Here is a 14,577-nt window from a genome sequence, read left to right as displayed (position 1 = left end):
CTGACAGGACACGGCCGCACGGGAGCAGGGGTTTCTCCCACTTTTCGCTGTCCCGCACGGCTCAATGAGTGCAGCCTGTGGGTCCCTGAGGAGACCCCCACGGCCCTGGCCCACGCACCTCTTTCAGCATCCCTGAACTTGATGGTTCTGCGCCGGGGCAGGCGGGGGCTGGCGGTCACCTCGGCCAGGAGCCCGGAGCTGCAGAAGCTCAGGCCGATGCCCCGGTTCCTGAGCACCAGCTTCAGCTCCTCGTTCTCCTGGATGAGCTGCCCGAGCCGCCGCAGCTCTCGGCTCTCCTGTGCCAGCCGCTGGATCTCCCGCCGCAGCTGCTGAGGAGGGACATGCCCGGCAGTGGTGGGCTGGCCAGGGGCAGCGGACCCTGCCATTGTGAGGTCAGCACTGCCCCTACCCCCGTGCCTCAGCCACATTCCAGGGCTTCAGAGCCGGGGCCCAGCGGTTCCGAGCACCTGGAGCAGGGCGAACTTGACCTCTGACTTCTGGCCCCCTGAGGGTTGAATGACTAGAGGAGCCCAGACCTGCCTCAGGCCTGGAGTCCCCCTAGGAAGCTCCTCCTGGAGGACAGAAGCTTCTGCATCCCAGCCTAGGATGGCGGTGTTGCAGGTAGAGGGCTGCGAGATTCAGGCATCCTTACCCACCCATCTTGCCACCCACTGGCCACCAGCTGCCCGTGCCATGTTGTGGGGCTGGCTGACTGGGCACAGTCCCAGAGACGGTCGTGGCCAGCACAGCATCTGAAGGGGTCGGGAGGGTGGATGTTTGAGCTGCCCTGAGGGAGGGGGCATGTCTGGCCCAACAGCAAGGGGGAGCTGGACTGTGGAGGCAAAGGTGGGTCAGAGCTTGGGGGCGTGGGGTGAGCCAACGAGCACCTCAGGGCAAAGCTGGAGGCAAAAGTGGTCCTGGTGTTGGGGTGGTAGGGAGTGTCACTGTCACAGGGAGGACGAGGCACCACATTCAGGGCCACACCTCAGGGAATGGGCGGGGAGGGCAGGGAGCAGGGAGGCCCCAGGAGACATTGAGGACAGCAGGTTCCTGGGGGCAGGGGGGCCGCCCTCAAGGACAACAATTGGGTTTACCCTTGAGATCGTATAAAGGACTTCTTTCCTTCACCCAGTCTGTCTTCCAATGGGGCGGCTCTGTGCAGCTGCCGTTATTTTGTGTCATTTCTTCCATTATGATTATTGTTTATTTCACATCGTCGTTTCCTTTTTGCGGGTCTGCTGTTTCCAGTTGTTAACCAGTAGTTTTCCTGGGATTTGCATGTCATTTCCCCACTGCTCCAGGGTGGCACGCTGGCAGGAAGTTCTCACCGGTGCTGAGCATGGGGGGACAGTCCTGAGAGCAGTGTTCCAGGAGACTGGGGAGCAGCCACACTTAATCTCGATGGAAGTGATGTCAATTTTAATGGTTTCTGTAAGTGGGAAATAATCCTCATTCTAAGGATTATGAAGTAGAGTGTTTATGACAGAACTAGAGATCTTACCCCCAAACAACGACAGGCTCAGGGCAGTCAACTTCCAGCTCAGACACTCTCTGGAGGCCAGAGGGTAGACTGTGGTAGGCAGAATTCTAAGAAGGCCCCCAAGTTTTCCTGCCCTGGCACACGCACCCTGCGTAATTCCAGTACTGTGAGTAGAATGGCTTTTACACCTATGATTGTGTTATGACACAGCTGAGGTATAAAGGGATATTATCCTGGGCGGACCTGGCTTAATCAGGATATCCCATATAAGGACGGTTTTCTTCCTGGAGGAAGGATGCAAAGCTCCAGAGAGATTCACGCAAGGGAGATTCTCCACTGCTGGGGGGCCATGAGGCAGGACATGTGGGCAGCCCCTAGGACCTGATATGTCATAGCCAAAATCTTGAAAGACAAAGAGAAAACTTCAAAAGTCACAAGATAAAAATAATTCATCACATATAAGAGAATACCATAAGATTTACACCTAACTTCTCATCAGAAACAATGGAGGCCAGGAGACAATGGGATGATAAACTCAAATTATTAAAAAACTCAAGCAAGAATCCAATATTTTGGAAAATGATCTTTTGTAAATTAAGGTGAAATAAAGAAAGTCCAAAATAAACAAAGAGAGAATCTGTTGTTAGCAGACCTACCTTACAAGAAATACTAAAGAAAGTTCTTCAAGCTGAAAGGAAGTCACATGAAATAGTCATTCTAGTCCAGTTGCCCAAATGCAGCCATGCTGCACCCAGACTTGTGACCTACAGAGCTGTGAGTTTACAAGTGGATGTAGTTTCAAGCCACTGCATTTGGGGCAACCTATTCCATAGCAGTGAAAACTAGCACAGCCTCCTGTGTTGAAGGAAACACAGGAGCCGATTATACAAGTAGCTGGGTTGCAAAGGAAATGGCATGTGCACTGTCCCGGGGCAGAGTCAACCTTGAGACCAAGCGGATACACTTGGATCTTAGGCTGCCAAACTCCCACGAGCCGCTTCCTGGCAGAAGCAGGCCCTCCTTCCTCGCTGGAGGAGCGGGCAGTGGCCTCCCCTGGGGTGCAGGGGGCTGCCGACCACTGCTGCCACTCAGGCGCACATGCTGTCTCCCCTCAACAGGTGCATCCAGTTCTCAGTCCTGGGGCTCTGACCTGGCCATTTGCCTTATTTTGACTGGAAGCACGTGGTGGAAGTGACAGTGTTCCTGTGCCGAGCTGTGACCTTGAGAGGCCTGGCAGGGGCAGGAGTTCCGGGAGTGACCCTGTCACTCTGGAGACTGTCACTCTGGGCGTGCAGCAGTCATTCGTGGAGGTCTACTACTTCTTGGTAAGAAGAGCGGGACCTGCCCCTCCCCGCCCTGCTCTGCATCATGACAGCTCGGCTCCGAGAGGCTGTGGCCAAGAGCACGGGGCGCCCTGGGCTTGGCTCCAGCCGAGGGCAGAGGAAACTGGGAGAGACGAGCTAAGAAGACGAGGCCTCCCCCGCAACACCCGCGGGTCAGGGGTATCTCTGGGAGGGGCAGGCTCCCACCCGCCCCAGCTCCCCCAGACCCCAGCCAGCGGTGAGGAGGTGAGACGGAAGGACGAGTGGCTCCACAGCATAGCTGAGCAGCTCCTCAGACGCTGAGTGTGGTGTTGGGGAGGATGGTGGAGATCCTAGTGGTGAGAAATTATTAAGGAGCTCAAACAGGACTTTCCTGGCGGTCCAGCGGTTAAGACTCCCTGCTTCCAATGCAGAGGGCGTGGGTTCAATCCCTGGTCAGGGAGCTAAGATCCCACATGCTGCACTGAGCAGCCCAAAAAAAAAAAGAAAAGAGCTCAAACACGTTACCACAAACCCGAAGGCTTCAAACAACAGACATTTATTCTCTTCCAGTTCTAAGGGCCAGAAGTCCAAACGGAGTCATTTGGGCTAAAATCAAGACGTCAGCCAGGACAGTTCCTTCTGGTCCGGGGCGGGGGGGCGGGGGGGCGGGGGGGGGGGGGGGGGGGAGTTTGTTCCCCGCTGCGGCCAGCAGTCGGCGCTCCCCGGCTTGTGGCTGCCTCACTGCAATCTGCCTCCAAGGCCACCTCTCCTCCTCCTCTGCTTCTGCAACCAAATGCCCCTCTGCTTCCAGCTTAAAAGGATACTCATGATGACATGTAGGGCCCACCTGGATACTCTAGGACACTCTCTCCTTCTCAAGACCCTTAGCTTAATCATACGTGCAAAGTTCCTTTTGCCATTGAAGGTGACATTCACGGTCTTTGGGAATTAGGACCTGGCTATGCTTCAGCCTGTTACAATGGCTGGACGTGGGCAGACTTGAAAGTGTTCCTCAGCCACGCCCTGATTCATCAGCGAAGGGCCGCGCGCCACTGGCTCGGGAGCTGAAGCACAACCTCTGCCCAGTCGGTGGCTGAGCCCTAAGCTATGCTGACCCAGACGCAACTTCTGGGCAGCCAGGCTTAACTATAAGAAGGGATGGGGGGGACTTCCCTGCTGGCGCAGTGGTTAAGAATCCGCCTGCCAATGCAGGGGACACGGGTTCGAGCCCTGATCTGGGAAGATCCCACGTGCCGGGGGAGGGGGGCAACTAAGCCCATGTGCCACAGCTACTGAAGCCCGCGCGCCTAGAGCCCATCCTCTGCAACAGGAGAAGCCACCATAATGAGAAGCCCACGCAGCGCAACCAAGAGTAGCCCCTGCTCGCCACAACTAGAGAAAGCCCACGCGCAGCAACGAAGACCCAACGCAGCCAAAAATAAATAAATAAATTTATTTATTAAAAAAAAAAAGGAGGGGGGAGGGGGCCTGAGGAGTGACGTCATAAGCTGCACCCTGTGGAGGAACAGACTTCACAGACCTGCTGCAGACAAGCCACTGGATTAATTAACAGCAACAGCAACAAGCCCAGGGAGGGGCCAGCTAAGCATGACCCAGAGTTACTGCAGCAGATCACCTAGAACGTCCAGTTTTCAGCAAAACACCCTGAGACGCGCGGAGACACAGGACAGGGTGATGGTTGCACAGGAGAGGCACGCAGCAGTCACTGCCCTTGAAGGGCCAGGTCTTGGATTCGTAGACAGAGACATCAAAGCTTCGCTTACACAAAGGCCCATGAGAGGGGTGGCTGTAGTGGCAGGCGGTGGCAGGTCCCTCTGCCACTGCAAATACCCTGCCTGGGGCAGCAGAGACCCACAACCTCACTCGCACCCCTTCCACCTGGAGGGGCAGTTATTCTGCCCCAAACCAACCCCTATTCTGGACACGACTTTGCCTCCCTGACAGCTCCTCTCCCAGCACCTTCACCCCAGGCTTACCAAGTGCCTTACCTCCCGCTGGATGGTGATGCACACCAAGGACCCATCTGAGAGCCGATGGCCCACGGCAATGAGCTCATGACCCCGGGACTCACTGGTCTTCCCAGGATCCCCATCAGCCTAACGGAATGGAGACAGTCTGTTGAAGGCCCTGCCATGCTTCCAACTGGCTGTTGACCCCTCTTGGGATGGGACGCTGCTGAGATGCATCTGTGCTGCCTAAGGGGTCTGGGGTCTGGGGACAGATTCACTGCGAAGTCATGAGGCTCAGCTCGGGACTCTTCCAGGCCAGGGCCCCAGCAAAGTGTTCACAGGGTCGCACATTTTGTAAAATTTGCAAAGTACATAATTTAATCACAGTCGGTTAATGCTGTCTCTTCCCACTGCCACCCGCTTGGGGTCATTTCCTCCCCTGCTGCACTGAATGGGGGGCGCCTCGTGGGCTCCACTCAGGGAGGCTGAGTCGGGAGGGCTTTAGTGTGGTTCTGGGGGGAACATTCACTTCCTGATGTAGTTCGGTTATTGCTGTCATTCTGGTGTAGAAGTGGCCGCCAGGAACACACCTGCCCTCTGTGCTGTGTGTCACTACACATCAAGCTAATGGAATTGGCTGAAGAGTGTCGTCAATTCGAAAACCATCTAAGTTAGTCACAGACAAGAGCCCCCAAAGGCCCTGAAATCTTAGGGCTCATACGTAAAAGAAATTTGATAGAGGTTTTCTCAAATTTAATAATTCTAAAAATGTACACAATATTAGCTAAAGGTGCTGTTACCTGAAAACAACTTTTCTCCTAAGCTGTAAGTTATAAAAATAAACTTTGATGGGACTTCCTTGGTGGTCCAGAGGGTAAGACTCTGCACTCCCAGTGCAGGGGGCCCAGGTTCGATCCCTGGTCGGGGAACTAGATCCCGCATGCATGCTGCAACTAAGAAGTCAGCACGCTGCAACTAAGAAGCCCGCATGCTGCAACTAAAAAGATCCCGTGTGCCACAACGAAGACACGGCGCAGCCAAAATAAATAAATAAAAATAAATATATTAAGTAAACTTTGATTAAGCATGTTAGAGGGGAGACTAAATTATCCTCTCTCCATATACAGAAGGTGACATCATGAAAGTGTCATCATCTTAAGAGGTGACAGATTTTGTGTCTGAAAAGCACAGGGGAAACATGTTAGAAATATGTCAGGAAGTTAATTGATGACATTATGTTTGTTTTCTGTGTTTTGTGATGTTTGTGATATCGGTCGACTTTAAAAATCTGTGTTGCACGTTGGGATTTCTTTCCTCACTCTATTCACTTAATTTTGTATATATGATTTTGTCCTCTGTTTCTTTTTTTAAAAAAACATTTATTTATTTATTAATAAAATTAGTTGCGGCACACGGGATCTTCATTGTGGCATGTGGGATCTTTAGCTGTGGCATGCGGGATCTAGTTCCCTCACCAGGGATCGAACCTGGGCCCCCTGCATTGGGAGCATGGAGTCTTAACCACTGGACCACCAGGGAAATCCCTGTCCTCTGTTTCTTAAAGAGGGCCCCGAGACTGCTCGCCTTCCGACGATGTTTGCAAAGCTGTGGCGTCTGGGAACCTAGGTTTCAGAAGGGTTCCTACCATTCCCCAATAAGAGTGGCTCACTGAACCTAAACTCTTCGTACAAACAAATATGGTTTATGCTAAACTCCTGCTTTCGTCCCAGGACTCTGGGTACATACCAGGCAGGCGTGCCTACATGACCGTGACCAGCCCCCTATGAAAGCTGTAGGCCCTGAGTCTCCAGTGAGCTTCGCTGGTGGCCAGCATTTCACACACATTGTTGCACCTTGTTCCTGGGGGGATGGAGTGTGTCCTGAGCGATTTCTCAAGGAGAGGACTCTGGAAGCTGGGGCCTGGTTTCCTCTTTCTTTGCCCCACCAGCCTTTTCCCTTTGCTGATTTTGATTAACATTCTCTCCCTTGAATCTTGGTCATGAGTACAACTGTATGTGCTGAATTCTATGCGTCCTAGTAAATCACTGAATCCAGGGCTGGTCTTGGGGATCCTCAACACAGCCCCCGAATTTGTATAAGCTTTAGGCCCCCAAACGTGAATCCACCCATGTGTGTACCCTATGGCTAGAACACAAAGGCCAGAGAACCAAGGGGTTCTCATTCCCGAACAGCCCATACCCTAAACCAGAGATGCTGCCAGGTTGGAGATCTTAGCTCCTGGGGTGGGGGGACACTTCCACAAGGGGACACAGTAAGGTTTGCACTGATCTGGAAGGAAAAGCCACTCCCCAGTCACTCTGGGCTCCTTAGGCCCAGAACCAACTTACCCTAATTATCCTGAGCTGCTAGGGCCAACCATGAAATGAGGGCGGGGCACCCGGGGGGCTTCCACCTGCGGCAATGGACTACAGCAATCTTGACCTAGTAAGAACTGGAAGAGTAAGAGCCCACACTGCTGAGGGAAGAAGGCCTGCTCAGTCCAGCTGAAGAGCCGAGGGTGAGGGGATGGAGGATGGCTAATGGCAGAGAATGATGGCCATCATTCACGGCCTTCGACCAGGCACAGTGGCAGGGCCTCATGCCCCAGTATTCTAGGAGACCACCGCCTTGGAGGGGACGCTCTGCCTAGGACTTAGGCCCAAGCCCACCACAGTATGTCCATTCCACCTGCTCTTCTCATGGCTTGACATTGAACTGCTCCTATGGCGGTGGCGGGGGGGAGGGCATGTCCCCTCCCCTTGAGCCTGGCAGACCTCTGTGACTGCCTTGACCCAGAATTTGGCGAGAATGCCACTACGTGACTTCTGAGGCTAGGTCTTAGAACACCATGCAGGACTTCCCTGGTGGCACAGCGGTTAAGAATCCACCTGCCAATGCAGGGGACACAGATTCAATCCCTGGTCCAGGAAGATCCCACATGCTGCGGAGCAACAGCTACTGAGCCTGTGCTCTAGAGCCCGCGAGCCACAACTACTGAACCCGCGCACCTAGAGCCTGAGCTCCTCAGAAAGAGAAGCCACCGCAATGAGAAGCCCACGCACCGCAACGAAGAGTAACCACAACTAGAGAACGCCAGCGCGCAGCAACAAAGACCCAACGCAGCCAAATAAATAAATAGATAAATAGACTAAGGCTATAAAACAGACACAGAGTTTATTAGAAGCACAGCATGTGTGGGAGAGTGCACAGAGAAGCAGTTTGTTTAAGAGAGAAGCAAAGCAAAGTTACACACCCAGGGAAGAAGATGTGTGGGTGTCCTCCCTAATGAGCACACCTAAGAGGCAGTTAAATCATTTCTATAGGGGCAGTTTAATCATTTCTATAGGGGCAGTTTTTCCAGGTCTTTCTTTTCCTCTGGCCAACCATCTTGCTTCATTTCCCACAACTGACTGGACCAGGGCCCTCCCCGACATATGCACACATCTTTTAGCCAAGATGGATTCCAGCATGAGGGTCTTTAGGAGATTGACAGCACCTATTATGGGATAGTGACCCCTCCCTTTTTGACCCCTGAAGAGCCTTTCTGTGCATGGGCAGTTGGGGAGGTCTCCTCGACCTCAAGAATGATAGATGTGGTCATCTTATCTCTTCACTCCTGCCGAGCTCAACTCCTCTCTGCTCCTGCCATTAACTTTTTCCTTGAAAATGTCAGGGGAAGACAAACTCCAATTTACTCGGCTTGACAAATTCCAGCTGCTCAGCCCAGGGGCCCATCTACCTCCTACCTCAATAATATATTTATTTTTTGTTATTTGAAGGCACTAAGGCCATGCATCAAGAGTCAGACAGACACACAACCCCATACAATTCCCTTCTGGAAAGGGTGAGGATCTCTTCACTCTCAAATGGAAAAAGGAGGCCCATTGTATTGCACGTGGGAGCTAGATGTAATGGGGGAGCATGAGAGGACCTGAAAGACACTACGTGCAGGTGGTGCTGGGACACAGGCCTGTGCCCCTTCCTAGGCCCCTGTGAATGCCACCTCCTCTTGGTGAGTGTTGTAACCCTGCTGGTTCATCCTTCCACGTTCAAGATTCAACATTGAACGATCTGGCTTCCTAAGCACTGCAGAGGGGCTGAATAATGCAGCTGGTGGGAGTGGGGGGCGGTGGCGAGGGGGATGAACTCCCTGATGGTAATAACCTTGACCACCGAGAAACAGAGGTACCTGGAAACAGGAGGCAGCTAGGGAGAAAAGCATCTCATTTCTCCCTTCTGTAGACCCCTCAACAGTTCCAGGGGACTTGACCGACACAAGATGTTGGACTACATCAGGCAAAGAAATGCATGAGTGATTACAGCATGTCAGTAACACTCTGCAGGTTGGCAAGGATTATGTAAAAACTGTAACTTTTTCTTGGTGGGAAAGGAGGGAAAATGTAACTCACACTTACAGCCTTCACCCAGTTAGTCCCTACCCTGGGGTTCCATCTCCCAAGCCCCTGGACACACACCCACTGCCCACAGTGGGGCAGTAGATGGGTAAATTCTGGTACATCCACCCCATGAGTATCAAGCAAAAAATTAAGAGTTCCACAGGATTATCTGGACAGATTTCACTACGTATTTTGTAGTGAGAAACAGAAAAGTGTGTACGAAATGATCCCATTTAAAAAAATAAGCAGAGTTCCAAAAGCCCCTATATGTCTGTACGTTACAACTGCACACATTTGTTGTGACTTGTATGTAACTATGTGTGTGGAGAAAATCATAAAACCAGTATTTAAGCTACGGCAGATGCTGGGGGGCGTGGGGTCGTACGGAGTGAAGAACCAAAGCAACATGGAAAAGAAAATTAAAACTGCTCTAAAAAATACAACCATGTGTATGTACAATATAAACTATGTGGGTTTTTTTTTTAATGGACAATTGTTAAAACTAAACGGTAAAAAACAAGAGAACAGAGAATGTGTCTCAGCTTGGGAAAACGAATGCATTTACGAGCGCGGAAGAACAGAAGCCGTCAGACAAAACGATGCTATCATTCCAGCAGTCGCGGCTCTCACCCGCGAACCTCGAGGAAGACGCCTGGCGTCAAAGAGAAGCAGAGGCGCACCGGCTGCGCGGGGTCCGAGCGGGGCTCGGCCGCAGAGGGAGAGGGAGAGGCGGAGGCGCGGCAGGGCCAGCGGGTCGCGGGCGCAGCGGGAGGCCCGGGACTCTGGGTCCGGGAGAAGGCGCGCGCCGGCGGCGACCAAGGCGACGCAGGGCGGGTAGGCCCCGAGGGTCGTGGGAACCGCCCCCACGACAAACACGGGGGGAAACGACGTGGGGATTCCACGTCCAGCGGGTCTCCACCCCTAGCAGCCGCGGGACAGCCACCCCAACCAGCCGTAGCCCCAACTTCCCCGCGGACCGGAAGTGCGGAAAGCGGCGCCGCCGGGAACCCTGGGAGAACCATCGTTCTCCGGCACCGGAAATGGGAGGTGGCGCTCCGGAAACCGTAGCACCCCGGAGGTCGGAAGTGGGGCATCCGGACCGCCGGGAACTGTAGTTCTCCAGAGAGCGGAAACGGGGCTAGCGGCCGGGCGGCATGGCGGGGCTGGAGCTTCTGTCGGACCAGGGCTACCGGGTGGACGGGCGGCGCGCCGGGGAGCTGCGTAAGATCCAGGCGCGGATGGGTGTATTTGCGCAGGCCGACGGCTCGGCCTACATCGAGCAGGGCAACACCAAGGCGTTAGCGGTGGTCTACGGGCCTCACGAGGCGAGTGGGCGCGCGCGAGCCGGGCTTCCTCCGGGGTGGGCAGAGAAATGCGGCGGCGGCAATTGTGGGGTGCGCGGGGCCGCCAGGCTGCGCAGAGGCTCGGGAGGTGAGGCCGGCGCGCGCCTCCGTGTGGGGCCGCGGCCAGAGTCCTAACAGTGTGATGCACGATGGTCCCTGCCTTTCGTATCGGCCACTGTCCCCTGCACCCTCCACTCCTCTTTGCTATTCCTAAACCCGCCAGGTGCGCTCCCACTCGCTCCCTCACCACTCAGCTCTACTCCGACGTCACCCTCCGGTGACACCTTCCCAGATCACCTTACTCACCTGTCAGATTCCCTCCCCTACGTTCACACACTTCCTGCTTTTCTGCACCCGCCTCCTCAGACATCAATTTAACGTATTTCTCACCGTTTGTCTCCCCACTGGAACAAACTCCGTGAGGACAGGGACTGTAAATAAAGCCGCCTGGGTATATTGCCACTCCAGCGCTGGAGGCGTAAGGCCAGAGGGGTGGAAGAGTAAGCATGACACGCCTGCAGATCAGAAAGGCTGATGGTGGGGAGGGTGGGGAGTATTTCCAAATGAGATTGAGGGATTTGTAGAACAGGGAAAAGATTTAGGATTTTTGTCTCATACGTGGTGGGAAGCCTTTAAAGGTAAGTAGTATATGTATTGCCTAGAGAAGGCAGAATCAGACTTGATATTTGTAAACAGACTCTGATACAAACAGAGAGTGGGTTGGGAGAAGATGAGTCAAGGATGGAAACAGGGAGGCCTGTTAGGAGAGAGGTGAGATCCAGAGGTGATGGTAGCTTGGAGACTGGCCCAGTGGCCCTCCCCCAGGCTATGTTTTGGAGGTAAAGTAGTTGCTTGTTGAGACGCTGCAGATAGAGGGACGGGAGGGAGGGAGGCCAAGGCTCAGGGCAAGAGCCAGAGGAAGGGGTAGTGTGAGCTGGGAGGAGTGGGCCTGGCTCACGTGTCCTCCCCCAACCCTCCCCCAGATCCGGGGCTCCCGGGCACGAGCCCTGCCTGACAGGGCCCTGGTGAACTGTCAGTACAGTTCTGCGACCTTCAGCACAGGTGAACGCAAGCGGCGGCCACACGGGGACCGTAAATCCTGCGAGATGGGCCTACAGTTGCGTCAAACCTTCGAGGCAGCTGTCCTTACACAGCTGCATCCACGCTCCCAGATTGATATCTATGTGCAGGTGAGCAGACAGCAGCCCTCAAACCCAGGGAGGGGAGAGAGGAGGAGGGTGTGTGTGTGGGGGTGGGGATGGGGTCAGCAGCCTAATGGACTGATGCCACTGGGGGGCGTCCCTGCAGGTGCTGCAGGCAGATGGTGGCACCTACGCGGCTTGTGTGAATGCAGCCACGCTGGCAGTGTTGGATGCAGGGATACCCATGCGGGACTTTGTGTGTGCCTGCTCAGCTGGCTTTGTGGATGGGACAGCCCTGGCAGACCTCAGCCACGTGGAGGAAGCAGCTGGCGGCCCCCAGCTGGCCCTGGCCCTGCTCCCGTCCTCAGGCCAGATTGCACTGCTTGAGATGGATGCCAGGCTGCATGAGGACCAGCTGGAGCAGGTGCTAGAGGCTGCTGCCCAGGCCGCCCGAGATGTACATACCCTACTGGACCGTGTGGTCCGGCAGCACGTCCAGGAGGCCTCTATCTTGCTGGGGGACTGAGCACGTGGCCACCCAAGGCCAGAATAAAACCCACGCACACTGCACTGTACTTTGATCTCTCCCCGCAGCACTTCCATGCCCTCAAGGCCTGGCCTGGTGCTGGCTCCAGGGCTGACTAAGGATGCTCCCCCACACATGAACTGCATACCCCTTGCAGCCTCAGGAGTCAAAGCCTGAAGAAGGAGGGGATGTCCCTGGGTGAGGACAGCAGCTTGGGCCAGGAAGGGGTCAAGGCAGCTGGGCAGTGAGACGTGGCCTGGTGTAATGAGCCAAGCCCTGAGACCGTGGAGTCTGCCATTCTCACCCCGGCACCTCCAGGGCCCTGAGCACAAGTGCTGAGGGAGTACTCAGCTGGCTGTGGCATCCCCCGTGGTGCTGTAGGGGCCCATATCCCACATCCTCTGGATTACAGCTTAGACCGAATGCTCTCTTTCCCCCTAGGAATCCCTTGGGCCTGTCCTGCTACTTATCTTGGGCTCCAAAAGTACAACAGACACATGATCTAGCCTGGAGTCTTCTCAGCTCTGATCCTTTATCAGTCAGACACAGACACTCCCTGCTGCCCCACCACTGCCCCTCCCTCTTCAGACTCCCCTTCTCCCACCACTTGCCCTCAGACCTGCCCGAGCCCCCTGCAGCCTACCCAGGGGCTGCTTCTCCTCCAATATCCCAGGCACCTCCTGGCCTGGACAGGGGTGCGCCCCACTTTCTACTTAACACACCCCAGCTCCTTTGACACCCCTTTGGCCAGTAGTATCACGCACCTTCCTCCCTGTGGCCATCTGACCCCAATGACCTCGGTTCTGGGCACACTCTGTGATTCCACTCGGCTGTTTTTGGTGACCGACATCCATAGGAAAGGGTCCGCCAATGCCTTGGTCTCTCAGTTCACGGAAGCCCCCTCCCTTCCCACCACGGCATTCAGACCTGTCACTGCCAGTGGCAGCACCTTCGGAAATCTTCCGGCGTCTATGCTCTGGTCGCCGCTTCCGGATTTCCTCCCACCTGCCCTACTCATCCTGCTCTGATTCCCCTTTGAGCCGAGCTCTCTCGAGCGGCCCGTCGTCTTCACTGCCCTCCAGCGTTGCACGATGCCGTCGACCTGCCTGGAGGACGCTCTCCGCAGGCGGGGAAACCCGGACCCGGGTCCCGCTCCCTCCACAGCGGCTCTGCTCTGGGCATGCGCGGCGGGGGTGACTAGGGGGACGGCGCAGGCGCAGCGGCGTGAGGGCCGTCGGGACCGGAAGTGGGGGCCGGCGTGCAGCCCAGGGCCTGACAGGAGAGGCGTGCCCGGCCGGCGGCCGTACCTGACAGCGGGAGCGCGGTCCCGGAGCCGCCCGGCCCTGCGATGGGCCTCCTGTCGGACCCGGTGCGCCGGCGCGCGCTTGCCCGCCTCGTGCTGCGCCTCAACGCGCCGCTCTGGTGAGGGCGGGGGGCGCGGACCCCTCCGGCAGCGCGTGCCGGTCTCCTCCCGCTCGCCGGCATCACTCGGGGCCTGAGGCCTGGGGCTCAGCTCTCCCGTCCGGCGTCCCGGGTACCGGGACTCTGGATCCAGGTCCCGGAGACGTGCTCCCTCCACCCCCAGTGCAGAGGTAGAGGCTGCGGGCCGGGGTGCCAGGGCCCGCTAACGCTCCGGTGGTCCCTCCGTCCCTCTCCCCGCAGCGTGCTGAGCTACGTGGCGGGCATCGCCTGGTTCCTGGCGCTGGCTTTCCCGCCGCTGACCCAGCGCACTTACATGTCGGAGAACGCCATGGGCTCCACCATGGTGGAGGAGCAGTTTGCGGGCGGAGAGCGTGCCCGAAGCTTTGCCCGGGACTTCGCTGCCCACCGCAGGAAGTCGGGGTGAGCGACAGAGCCGTGGGTATGGGGGAAGCAATGCCAGTCAAGGCCAGAGAGCTCTGCTCAGAAGCTCTCTTGGTGTTTCCAGGGCTCTGCCAGTGGCTTGGCTGGAGTGGACGATGCGGTCAGTGGGGCTGGAGGTCTACACGCAGAGTTTCTCCCGGAAACTGCCCTTTCCAGATGAGACTCACGAGCGCTATGTACTGGGGGGGGGGGGGGGGGGGGGGGGGGTGGGAGGGGGGTGTGCCTGCGACCAAAAAGCACCTTGAGGGGGTGGCCTTGGGGCCAGGAAGCTCATTGGGGGCGGGGGATGTCTTGGGGCCAGAGAAGGGCTAAAGGGGAGGGGTTTCAGCCATCTGGAGTGGGGCCGTGCTGAGGCTTCCCCAATACTGCATGCAGATGGTGTCGGGCATCAACGTGTACGGCATCCTTCGGGCACCGCGCGCTGCCAGCACTGAGTCCCTGGTGCTCACCGTGCCCTGTGGCCCTGAGTCTCCCAACAGCCAGGCTGTGGGGCTGATGCTGGCACTTGCTGCCCACTTCCGGGGTGAGGCTCAGGGGCCACTGCTGGCAAGG

General features: G+C 56.2%; 2 protein-coding genes across 4 annotated transcripts in view; both read left to right on the top strand.

Annotated features, from left to right (window-relative positions):
* The first annotated feature begins 10,204 nt into the window (after positions 1-10,204).
* On the top strand, positions 10,205-12,200 carry EXOSC4 (exosome component 4). Its single transcript, XM_029202299.1, has 3 exons — positions 10,205-10,476; positions 11,478-11,684; positions 11,803-12,200. The coding sequence occupies exons 1-3, from the start codon at positions 10,306-10,308 to the stop codon at positions 12,160-12,162; spliced, it is 738 nt and encodes a 245-aa protein (XP_029058132.1). The 5' UTR covers positions 10,205-10,305; the 3' UTR covers positions 12,163-12,200.
* The window catches only part of GPAA1 (glycosylphosphatidylinositol anchor attachment 1), a 4,759-nt gene continuing 2,310 nt past the window's right edge, over positions 12,129-14,577 (top strand). The window contains exons 1-4 of one of the 3 annotated variants that reach the window (XM_029202203.1): positions 12,129-12,360; positions 13,825-14,004; positions 14,090-14,201; positions 14,401-14,548. In XM_029202203.1, the coding sequence (XP_029058036.1) occupies positions 13,898-14,004; positions 14,090-14,201; positions 14,401-14,548 (367 nt within the window). In that variant the 5' untranslated portion in view covers positions 12,129-12,360; positions 13,825-13,897. Of the gene's footprint in view, positions 12,361-12,408; positions 13,585-13,824; positions 14,005-14,089; positions 14,202-14,400; positions 14,549-14,577 lie in introns of those variants that run through there. The other 2 variants (XM_029202202.1, XM_029202204.1) reach the window with 2 other exon arrangements.

This window comes from Monodon monoceros, unplaced genomic scaffold, assembly GCF_005190385.1.
Source record: "Monodon monoceros isolate NGI ecotype Baffin Bay Population unplaced genomic scaffold, NGI_Narwhal_1 Super_Scaffold_5, whole genome shotgun sequence".
NCBI lineage: Eukaryota > Metazoa > Chordata > Mammalia > Artiodactyla > Monodontidae > Monodon > Monodon monoceros.
This window is presented reverse-complemented; position numbering and strand designations above follow the sequence as displayed.

Bases quoted from the DNA above. Each gene is read 5' to 3' on its own strand.
- EXOSC4 (XM_029202299.1), top strand. From the start codon at position 10,306: ATGGCGGGGCTGGAGCTTCTGTCGGACCAGGGCTACCGGGTGGACGGG. The intron at 10,477-11,477 runs GCGAGTGGGCGC...ACCCTCCCCCAG, and splicing joins TGGTCTACGGGCCTCACGAG to ATCCGGGGCTCCCGGGCACG. The intron at 11,685-11,802 runs GTGAGCAGACAG...GCGTCCCTGCAG, and splicing joins AGATTGATATCTATGTGCAG to GTGCTGCAGGCAGATGGTGG.